The sequence below is a fragment of the Medicago sativa genome, chromosome 8, assembly GCF_051527215.1.
Source record: "Medicago sativa cultivar Bolivia chromosome 8, Bolivia_mono, whole genome shotgun sequence".
NCBI classification, from domain to species: Eukaryota; Viridiplantae; Streptophyta; class Magnoliopsida; order Fabales; family Fabaceae; genus Medicago; species Medicago sativa.
Genome location: NC_140756.1, coordinates 28,316,457 through 28,328,757, shown reverse-complemented (window position 1 = coordinate 28,328,757; position 12,301 = coordinate 28,316,457). Strand labels below are relative to the sequence as shown.

General features: G+C 32.5%; 1 protein-coding gene across 1 annotated transcript; it reads left to right on the top strand.

Moving 5' to 3' along the window:
- Positions 1 to 8,512: 8,512 nt before the first annotated feature.
- Positions 8,513 to 10,367, top strand: LOC146898118 (4-hydroxy-tetrahydrodipicolinate synthase, chloroplastic-like). The gene is made up of 2 exons (XM_085735161.1): positions 8,513 to 8,652; positions 9,230 to 10,367. The coding sequence occupies exons 1-2, from the start codon at positions 8,642 to 8,644 to the stop codon at positions 10,140 to 10,142; spliced, it is 924 nt and encodes a 307-aa protein (XP_085591287.1). The 5' UTR covers positions 8,513 to 8,641; the 3' UTR covers positions 10,143 to 10,367.
- The last annotated feature ends 1,934 nt before the right edge of the window (positions 10,368 to 12,301 follow it).

Genomic DNA, 12,301 nt, shown 5'->3' with positions numbered 1-12,301 from the left:
TTTTATGCTATTACATCCAAAACAGTTGAATTAATTTTCTTGTTCAGCTAAAAATGTTCTTAGTTGCTTCCAAATGAAGCAGCAGAAGGTAGCATGTGCTCTCTCTCTTTTAGTCTCTATCTCTTTCTATTTTCTTTGCTGCTATTTTAGTATCTTGTCTGATAATTTATCAGTCAATCTTTGCAGAGAGAGGAAAAAGAGAACAATTTTTTTCATCTTTTCAATTTTTTCTTCTATTAATTTTTTTTTTTGCTTTTTTCCCATTTTTGGGGTGGTTAATTTCTAGGACTTCCAACCTACATAGATTCAGATTCTAAAATACATGATCTACAAATAACCCAACAAAAATTATACTAAATGAACATGTTTGAAATTTTATCTATTTCAAGAAAAGTGTGTTGGGCACAATAATTAGCTCCCTTTGTATGTTAGAAAACACCAACTTAACCATCATTACTATACACACTCTCACTTTCTTTGCTACTACTAACACCCATCATTACATCCAAACTCATGTCTTTTTCATACCATGTTCTCAAATTTAGCACTATCATTATTATGTTATGCTATGTTTAATTTTATATATTTTCTTAATTTTTTTCATTTTTATATCTTAGTTTTTTTTTTGTTAACCCTCCTTTATGAACACTTTGTTAATATGAAATTCAACCGAGAAGTAAATAAGGTTTGGTCAATAGTTATTCTAGTCAGATTTTAACCTTTGTTATTTCATCGATCCAACTATAAGAGATACTAAATTTACCACTTGAGTCTATCTACTCAAGTTAAGTGTTAAACTTTCAGTTTATTTTTATTGGATAGGTAAATATTCGTGTGGGTTTTAACCGATATTCCTTCGATGTCCCTAAACCCATCGTCCATTAAATCTTACTCTCTCTGTTTAAATTATAAGTCATTTTGAAAGAAAAAAATTAACTTAAGTTGTAAGTCGTTATACAATATCATGAAGTATTAATGTTACGTTTTCTACTCTACCCTTAACTATTTTTTACTCTTTTTTCTCTGAATTTTTTAATTTATATTTCACACACAATATTTTTTGACAAATTCACACACCATTTATTAAGGACAAATTTTTAAAACAACTCATAATATATTTTTACTATACAAAATTAATTACGTTTTTTATACAAAATTAATTACGTTTTTTAATACGTGTAAAATGTCCAAAACGTCTTATAATTTAGGATAGAGGAATTAGTTAATTAAGTACTAAATGTATATAGATTATATTATCATTATCATTTTTATAATAACAATTGATAACTCTTAGAAAGTAATTAACAGATGTTGGACAGTGAAATTGATGTATTTCAAGGAATATACAAGGAGAAAGAATGGGGGTTATGGGCTTCACTCTGTTTGTCTGTCTCATCTCAGTTGATTAGGGTTTATTATGGAGGCAGAGATGAGCATTGGGTGTTGGGTCACACGTGCGCTGCTCTGTGAACATAAAAAAGGTTCCTTTACGAGGCAACAACCAGAACAAACAGACCTCAAGAGCAAAATGTTAAAGCCTCTCATTCTTCTATGTGCCATTGGCACTCTCTAGACAAACAAATGGGATTCAACTTCAAGTATCAAACTTGAGGTAGGTTACCATAAAGAATCTTTTACAAACATTTGATTATATTTTACTACAATATAAGTAAGGTACAAATATTTTAATAAATAATAACAACCCAATATTTTTTTCTTAAGATGAATGAGTGGGTGTCGGAGGATTCGACACCGACCCCTGCATATATAATACAATGTCTTTCGTGTGAAAAAACTATCCAATATTTTATCATGAAACTTTATAATATGATTGATATCGATATACACATAATTTGTTTAAAGTATTAGTGTATATATATGTTGTAAATCTTTGATTACACCGTTAATTAATTGTAATCGATAAATCTTTAAAAATATTTAATTTTATTTGTAACTACTTTAAAAAAAAAATCATCAAATTGATTTTGTGGTTAATTTGTTGATGATGTAAAGCTTTGAAAGAGTATCAAAATTAAACTTGAATAATAAAGGGTAAACGAAAATATATAGAAATTGATAAACTCAGAATTTTGTCTTGAGTATGGAATAGATGCTCCTTGAAACCCTAGCTCTTTCAGCTTCTTTTACACTATTATTATTCCACCAATGCCAACATGTATATATAATAACTTTGTTTATTTAATATCACATCTTTTCCTTGGATTCTATTCCTAGTTTGTCCAGTTCCCCTACCTCAGTTTTTCTCCTTGCTATAGTCTATAAATCAGCAGTTCCCAAAGATCATTCTCAATAATGGACTAACAACACTTCCGCAAAAAGTCCACATATAGCACTACTTGTGTTGTAAGGGTGCCATTTTGGACACTGTCACATTTACTGTTCTCAGTTTCACATCTGAACAACATGCAATAAATCGTGTTGGGGTTTTTTTATTATTTCTTCAATTATCATATCCTATATGACTCAAAACTATCAGTATAATTAATTGCACTGAATTCCACAAGTGTATTTATGATTGTAGCAACAAATATGAAGGGTGTTACGATAAAAAAGATAGTGTTTTGTTAATGAGGGTCTAAAGGGTAATTGTCAAGAAAAGAAGTATTGAAATATTGTCTTGAAAAGAATAAATTTTACTAACTTGTAATAAATTGAATACACCACTTCCACGAGATGGAATGTAGATGTATATATGGAGATATGGATACGAATGCAAGAATCTGGTGTCCCGAATAGAAAGTTTGGAGTTGAAGCGTGAGACTAGTGTTTTGTGGGATGAGGAGTAGGGGGTGTGGAAGGAAAATTTCCATGCTCTTTGGTTACTTCTAAAGTGCAAGGATAGTATGGCGTTTCAATAATTTCGTGCAAATTGGTCAAAAACGATGATGCGAATACAAGTTATTTTCACGCTTGCGTGAAGAGTCGGAAGAGGATTAACTCTATTGTGGCAGTAAATAGAGAGAGGAATGGGTGGAAATGCCTAGTGAGATTCGAGGTGAAGTTGTGAGTATTTTCAAGATTGCTTTAAGGAAGTCAATTCATTGGGTAAGGTCAACCCTTGATGGGGTGGTTTTCCTTGTCTCACGGTGGAACAAAGTAGGAGGTTGTCAAAGGATTTTTTGGAGAGTGAGATTGGTGAGGTGGCGGAGTTATTGGATGGGGATAAGAGTCTGATTCTGGATGAGTTTGACTATGCCTTCTTTAAAGAATTTTAATTTGGGGAACGCAGAAGAACCTCCACTCTTATTTTATTACTCTTATACCAAAGGTTCATAACCCTCACTCCATTGATGACTTTCGTCTTATCTCACTTTTGGGTAGTCTATATAAGTTGTTAGTTAAAGTGTTAGCAAAAGTGGTCATAGATTCAATAATTTCAAAAAATAAATAAGCTTTTATTAGGTATTTTGGTTGATGGAGTGTTAGTGGTTAATGAGGTGGTGGACCATGCCATGTGATCAAATAAGGTGTGTTTTATTAGGAAAACAGATTTTGAAAAGGCATATGATTCGGTTAGTTGGAGATTCTTAGATTGCATGATAAAGACGTTCATGTTGGATGAGAAGCAGAGAGAGTGGATGGGAACTTGTGTTTTTGGGGGATTTGTTGGTTTTAGTGAATGGGAGAGCAATCGATGAAGTTAACATTAATAAGGGTATTAAGCAAGGAGATCCAGTTGCTCCTTTATTTTTGTCTCTTAGCTTTAGAGGAGTTAAGTGCTCTCATGACTAAGGCGGTGAACTTGGGATTCTTCAAGGGGTACGAGATCTTGGAGGTGTTACTTTCTCATTTGCAATATGTGAATGAAACTTTTCTTATTTGTGAAGCTTGTGTGAAGAATTTATAGCATATAAATGTGATTCTTAAGTGGTTTGAATTGGTGTTCGAGTTAAGGGTCAATTTTTCAAAATAGGGTGATGAGAGTAAATGTCAACAATGATTTTTTTTTGGAAATCTTGGCAAGGTTTTTGAATTGTAAAGTGGGAAAATTCTATGTTGTTTACATTGGTCTTCCGGTAGGGGTGAATTCAATGAGGGCTTCAACATGGGATCCGGTTGTTAAGGAAATTGAAAAATGACTCATTTTTCGGAGAAACCGTTATGTGAGTCTTGGAGGTAAAGTGGTCCTCATAAATTCAGTATTGGGTTCTATTTCCATCTTCTTTATGTCGTTCTTTAAAATGTTGATTTATATGTGGAACAAAATTGTCCGAAAGCAAATGAATCTTTTGTGGGGAGGGCTGGCTGGAGAAACAAAAATATGTTGGGTAATGTGGAATTAGGTGTGTCTAACGAAAAAGAATGGAGGGTTAGAATCAAGGATGAGATTTTTTTTAATAGATCTTTATTATTTAAATTGAGATGGTACCTTTTGTGGGAAAGAAGTGTTTTTTGGAAAAACTTGAAGGCAAAGTATATGGAGAGAATAGTTTGTATCATAGATCTAGGTATTTATACCTCCAAATCATCCTTATCGTGGATGGATTGAAGAGGAGTGGGCCTCCTTGACAATGGGGAGGCCGGTTGGTTCCAAAATCCGGTGAATGGAAAGATTGCCATAGAGGGGGGATTTTATTTTGGATTGATTTGTGGATCGGTAATACTAGGATAAAGTACGATTTTTATAGATTATTTGCTTTGTCCAATCAACAAACATTGCTTGGTGTGTGATATAGTGGAATGGGTGGAAGGGAGGTGGTTTCATAGGTTCAAGTGGCTGAGACATTTGTTATCTTGGGAGGAAGAATGTCTAAAGTTATTCATGGAATTCATCTAAACGGTGATGTTGTCAACAACTAAAGATGAATGGATGTGTGTGGTCAACATGAGATGTATTTTTATTGTTAACTTAATGTATTATTACATGAGCATTCCCTCTGTCCCCTTTTATAAGACTATTTTACAAAAATCATGAGTATTAAAAAAAATTGTGGGAGTAATAAATTTGTCACAAATGTACTATGTTACTATTACAAAATTACTCTTATAGAGATATTTACTGTCAACGAGAGGTATATTTGGAAAAAGAGTAATAAATGCATCTAAAAATTTATAAATAATCTTATATTTAAAGACACAACTTTTTTGTAAAAAATAGTCTTATAAAAATGAACGAAGAGAGTAATTATTTTTCTACACCTTCTTCTTTGGGTCTAGAAATAGGCAGATTGTTGGCATATCTATGGGAAGTTATGCACCATCACATGTAGCTATCTTTTTTTAGAAAATGCTTTTAAGTCATCTTCCCACAAGAGCTAATCTTTTCAAATGAGGAGGTTTTTAGGGTGATTAAGATCCTTCATGTGTTTGGTGTGACGGTGAAAGGGAGACAAAATAACATTTGTTTGCCAAATGAAGGTTTGCTAAAATACTTTTTAGGAAACTTCAACCAGATCAATTATTTAATTACATTATTTTGAGCCATTTAATTGATAATTAGAAATTACTACGTAGTTTAAACGGTTTTTTTTTTTGCATCTATAGACAAAGTGGCAAACATCACCCTGAAACTCACACACAATTGTGAGGTTTTAAGTTTAAATCCAAGTGAAGAAATCCACCAACATAATAATATATTGGCATTGCTAGTTGAATTAGACCTCATAAACATTTTGATGACGATCATATACTATGTTTTATATATTATTATATACGTTTATGATTCATCATGGTGAGAAGCATTAATTGGCACTAAACTACATCTATAACATTAAATAAAGGTAATGCTTAATTTTTTTTTGGGTTGTATTTTTCATTATTTGATCAGTTATACCTTAAACAAATTTGCTTTTAAGAATGTTATATTGTTCGTGTTATTGAAAAAGATGAGAATTTTTAATATATTTGTTATATTATTTGTAAAAAATAAACATGGTTTGTTACTATTTAAAAGTCACAAACATCTATACATATAATTTTAATCAAAACATCATAAAAGAACATTGTTGAAATTTACACAAGTTAGCATAGTAAAAAAAGTGGACAAATTCTCTGTTTTGATGAGATTAATTGAAAAATGAATGTCAAATTTTAAATTCTAACATGCATAATGAACCCTAATTTTCATCAAATCATTTCAATTCCCATAACCCCCAAAATTAGATTATATAAATTTACGCGCGAGGGAATAAGGAAAAAGGGGAAACCCACCTTATTATAGGCTGATAAAGATGTTTATTTGCTCCTTTGCTTGATTCTCTTATCAACTTCTTCTCTTTGCCTTCACCAATTTCCTCATCTTCCTCTTGAACCCTATAACTTATTTAATCTTCCTTTCCTTTAGGCTATGTGTGTTTCAAAGGAAAGAAAGTGAGGAGGAGAGAAAGGTGAGGGAAAGAAAGACTTTCCTTTGTTTGGAACTCTCCAAAAGGTGAAGGAAAGAAAGAATATACATGGGACCCACGTCAGAAACCTTCCACCCAAATCTGAACGGAAAGCTTGAGAAGTACATATATATTATTTGAAATGTCCAAACTACCCTAACTTTGATCATTTATTTTTCATTCATTTTACTATTCATTTGCTCTCTCATTTTATTTATTTTTTCAATTCACCGCTTAACCTTTTTTTGTTTTTTGAAATAATTCACCAATTAATTTTTTTATTGTTCTAGGCATACGATTGCTCTATGACTATATACAATAGTTTATATATGCTAACCATATTATTTTTGTATTTATGTCAACTACTAAATGTAGATATTTATTTCCTCCAACTTTCTATCCCACTTTCTCTTATACCAAACAACCAAAATATTCCTTTCACTTTCTACTCTTTTTCTTTTCTTAAACAATCTTTCCTTAATCGTTCTTTCTACCCAAAGCCTTAGCTTTTGGTGATCCAAGCCCTCTCTTTTCCAGACCCAAGTAACACAAAGAAATAGAAATTGTGTCATTGTACAAGAGTGGGTTTGCATGTAGAATTTGAAAGAAGGAAGATGAAGCTTGATTTTTCTACCTCTTTCCCCATTCTCTCTCTCTCTCTCTCTCTCTCTCTCTCTATATATATATATATATGAGTGGGTTTGCATGTAGAATTTGAAAGGAGGTAGATGAAGCTTGATTTTTCTACCTCTTTTGGCTTCTATACATATTGTTTCCGGTTGAAATCCTTCTTAAAAAAATTCAGAAATTTGAGGAAAAGTAGAGAGAGAGAGAGAGAGAGAGAGAGAGAGAGAGAGAGAGAGAGGGAATGAGGAAGGATGGAGAAAAATCAAGCTTCATCTTCCTTTCTTCAAATTTTACATGCAAACTCACTCTTATGCAATCACACCATTTTTATTTCTTAGGGTGAGGTCTAGAAAAGAGAGGGCGTTGATCGCCAAAATCTAAAGAGAGAAAGATAAAATAAATTTGGTTTCAAGAGGAAGATGAGGAAATTGGTTATGGCAAAGAGAAGAAATGGATAAGAGAATCAAGCAAAAGAGAAATCTACATATTTATCATCCTAGAAAAAGATGGGTTTTCCTTAAAAAAAATTCATCCTTAGAATAACTAATTACTCAAATTTACAAAATAACAATGCAGTCCCTTAAATTAAATAATATATACTAATTTAATTTCGTTACGAAAATATTTCTTCTTTTACAAGAACGAAAATATTTATTTAGAACACGTTTAAGGAGGAGATGGACAGATGATTTAGTTGAGCTAAGAAATTAAAGATGTAAGGAGTTAAAAGGTCTAGAGTTCGAATATTGATATTTGAAAAAGAAAATTCTCTTGGAAGAGAAAACACTAAAGAAAACACTAATTTCTACCCATTTTTCAATTCACCCACACTCTTAATGAATCCTAAGAGAAAACTCTGAAGAAAGCTTTTTGATCTTTCCAAATGTGAAATCTCACTACCCAAGGTGTTTACAATGTTTCCCATCACAAGAGAACCTCACTACAAAGACATTCAAACTTAAAGTTACCTCATTTGTATTTCCAAGTTTCTCTCTCTAAGCCCCACACAAAACATGAAGAATGAAACCTTATATAGAGTCCAAATCTCGATAAAATCGTGCCCCGATTTTCCCATAGTACACAGTACGAACATCTGAACGTTATCCAAAATCGGGTCATGATTTTGACAAGTCAGGCCCCGATTTTTCCCAAGACAAATGTCTCCAAAACCACTCAATATCGTACCACGATTTGGACAAATCGGACCACAATTTTTCACTCTTTCATCCATCAAATTTTGAGTCGATATCAACTATTATCATCTAATAATCTCATGCACCATATTTATTCATTGCTCTTTTATTATTTTTATCAATATAAACGGAAAAATATACACGTTAAGGGTCGTCTTGACACTGGTATATATAAATATAAATATAACAAACAAAAGAAACAATCACCGGTTACAAAAGATAAACCAAGAGTACAAGACATACACAAAGAGATACACAATACAACAAACAAAAAGCCGGACAGCCGAAGAGCATGTAATTTTGCTAGAAGCTTTAAAAACAATTGTTGAAAAGTCTTAATCCACTCAATGTATTCCTTTATATATAGAGCCATATATACCATGTGAGTCTCCTCTACTTCTTGCTCTCTTCCTAATCTTATACCTTCAACAACCATCTTTGTTGCCTGATTTTCATAGCCCAATAAGCAGCACAGAGATGAATAATAGGTGTGGTTACTTAATTGAATAATGAAATGTCTTCGTATACTCCATTTTGTATATTAATTATTTTCCTTTGTTTTCATTCCAGTAAGTTACTATATACTTTATTTATTGTGTATGCTATGCATGTTTGAATTTATATATGCAATGTGTAGATCAGATGATAAATATTTGGAGTCACTTCTCTAAGTAGAATTTCAGGAGCTCTCTCTTGCTCATTGCTATGCCATTTATTTTCAAACCAAATTTGTACAGAAGCATCTCAAACTTAAAAAGCAATATAGCTCCATCTATATATTTTTTTTTAATTATATGTGATATATCTTAATCTAGTCTAATCTTCACTAGAAACAAATTTTGTATTAAATTTTCATTTATCATTTACTTATTAATTTGGATGAGCATTTAGGGTCGGTCCAAGAGTAAGGCAATTAAAGTTCTAGTTTAAGATCCACAAACAAAAAAAAAAAATTATTAGATTTTAATGGCAAAAAGTCGCATAAACAGACAAAAAATTATTAGAAATATATCAAAACTTGTTTTAGGCCTCACTTACTATTAAATGTACTGTATTAATTTACAGGAAATCGATTGACGACATCAGGAGTCTAAGACTGATGACTGCTGTGAAAACTCCATACCTACCAAATGGTCAAATTGATCTTGAGTCATATGATAACTTAGTAAACATGCAAATTGCAAATGGTGTTGAAGGAATTCTTGTTGCTGGGACAACTGGTGAAGGCCATTTAATGAGCTTGAATGATAAAGTAATGCTTATTGCTCACACCGTCACCTCTTTCGGCGATAAAGTCAAAGTTATTGGTAATACAGGAAGCAACTCAACATCACAAGCAATTAGTGTAACTGAGCAAGGTTTTGCTGTTGGAATGGATGCAGCACTTCATATAAACCCTTACTATGGAAAAACCTCAATGGAAGGTTTGCTTGCTCATTACAATAGTGTACTTTCAATAGGGCCTATCATTATATATAATAACCCTTCAAGAACTGCACAAGATATTCCTCCTAGTGTGGTTGAAATATTGGCTCAAAACCCTAATTTTGTTGGTATCAAAGAGTGTATAGCAAATGAGAGAGTGAAAAAGTATGCAAGTCAAGGAATTTTTGTGTGGACTGCAAATCAAAAAGAGAGTCATGAAGGTGCTATTGGAGATGTGTCTCTTGCAAGTAACTTGATTCCTAGTTTAATGGTGAAACTCATGAATGAAGGAATGAATCCTTCATTGAATTCAAAGCTTATTCCTTTGTTTGATTGGCTTTCTTTAGAGCCTATTCCAATTGCTTTGAACACTGCTCTTGCTCAACTTGGTGTTATCAAGCCTGTTTTTAGGCTACCATATGTACCTTTGAGTAGGGAAAGAAGGGTTGAGTTTGTCAAATTGGTGAAGCAAATTGGAAGAGATAATTTTGTTGGAGAAAATGATGTTGAAGTTCTTGATGATGAAGACTTTATCATAGTTGGTCGGTATTAATTTAGATTAATTGCCCTATTCTATCAAGTCTTGTTTTATGTTACTGTTTTTGTTCGGTTTTGTATGATTGTAGTAATTTCATGGTTGCCAAACTTCAAAAATCAAATAATGTAAGGTGTTGATTCATACATGAATAATAATGTAACAGTGTTAAATTTTTTAAAGAAAATTTCGTTGTCTATGTAATCATTATTTTTAAGAGAAATTATAGTTGTACAATTATTTTGAACTACTTTTGAAACAAGTCTCTCTCATACATTCATTCATGGTGTTCTTATTCTATCTATTAATTTGATTTTTGTATCAATACTTACATTTGTATGTATATTTTTTATTGTCTCATAATTGTCTCAAAAATGATTGTTGATATAACATAATTTTGTTTCTTTAAATTATCCACCATTTGACTTAGACGTGTTGATAAAACTTTTAGAAGGATGGTTATTTAAAAACAAGTTTAATAACAACAATCCAACTATCGTCTGCTCTCAAAAAAAAAAAAATCCAACCACCGTCTGGTGTGCATTTTCTCCCCTTTCACTATTTATTTGAAATTTTTATAATAAATTAAAGTTTGTTCCAATAGCCTGTTTTCAAAATTAGTAGAGTATGTAACTTTACAATATCAATACATCATTAATGATTTTTTGTCATATGATACTTTTTTATCATTTATTACTCTCTATTCTTTCTTTTTACTAAAAAAGATAATCATTCATTCAAATCGAACAAATACATAGATCATTGCAAATTCAAGATCGCTAAAAACTAAAAAAAAGGTGAATCTCCAAACAATCTTGCAACACTACTAAAAATAACAAAAATTAGTGAGGGAAAACATGAAATCCATCTCTAATTTCATCACTAAATTTTGCGACCAAGGAATATGTGAGAGATTTTTTTTTTGTCACTGATTTTTTTGCTTTTCTTAGTAGTGCAACACCTTGGTTAATAGCATACAACAACAACAACAACAACAACAACATGATAATGCCTATAAATATGACAAAATAAAAGTAACCGGAATATTTGTGCTTTTGAATCTACAACATTGACCTAAGTCTTCATTAGATCAGTAATGAGTTGAAGTGAATATGTCAATATGAACCAACAATGTAACACTCATACTAGACGTATCTAGAAAGTCTAGCATGTGCGTTAGTTTAGTACTGGATACATTAAAAATTTACAACAATAGAACTTCGAATGAATATCTTTACAACATTATGCGTTCGTACAATAATAATACAACTCAACTTATCTAAAATATAGTAAATGCGTCCTTGAATATCCATATCCTCCTGCTGTGGGTACGAACGAGCATCTGCAATATCCATCCGTCTATTAGCTTACAAATCAATCTGATTATCTGAAACAAATAAGGATTGGGATGAGACATAATGTCTCAGTGAGTTCTACCTAATCCTAGGCTATAGGTAACCACGGGGGAAACCTACGGTCACCACGTGTCTACAATACAACCTGCCGGTTGATTATACGTGTGTGGGGACTTGCATACTTAGACGGTCGTGCATACTAAGGTCGTCATAGTCTCTTCATAACTTGTTATATGCTTCACTTCTTATACGTGTCATGGCGGTCAAGGGGAATCTAATACCGCAATGCCAAGATACGCTCTACGCATCGAGGCCTAAACATAACATAATCATGACACGATTCTAAACCGGACGATTAGGGGAAACCTAAGATCGTCACCGGCATATCTTTCTTTACTTGCTTCTACTTGCTTGAATACGTTGTATCTAACAACATATCAAATCTTATCACAAAAGTGATTCTTGCTATCTTACTAGTTCTTGACGATCTACGTCAAGGCTTTATGAAATAACACATACATGCTGAATAAATATGCATAGTCAGATTCATTGATTATGTTAGCGTTGAACAAACAAACATTATCTGAGTTCATTTTACGGATTAGTCCCGGGTGGAGTAACCCCGGAAGTTAATCCCTTACTACCGGTTAAATGCCTAGCTAGGGCGCACCGGACTCCCTTAGTGACGTGCGGGTCCCTTACGGCTTACCCCGTTCCCCTTGGAGAACCTTTTATATCCTACCTTGGAAGGAATACAAAAGACGCGGCACCTTCACTTAGTGACATGCGGCTCCCTTTCGGCTTAACCATTCCCCCTTGGGG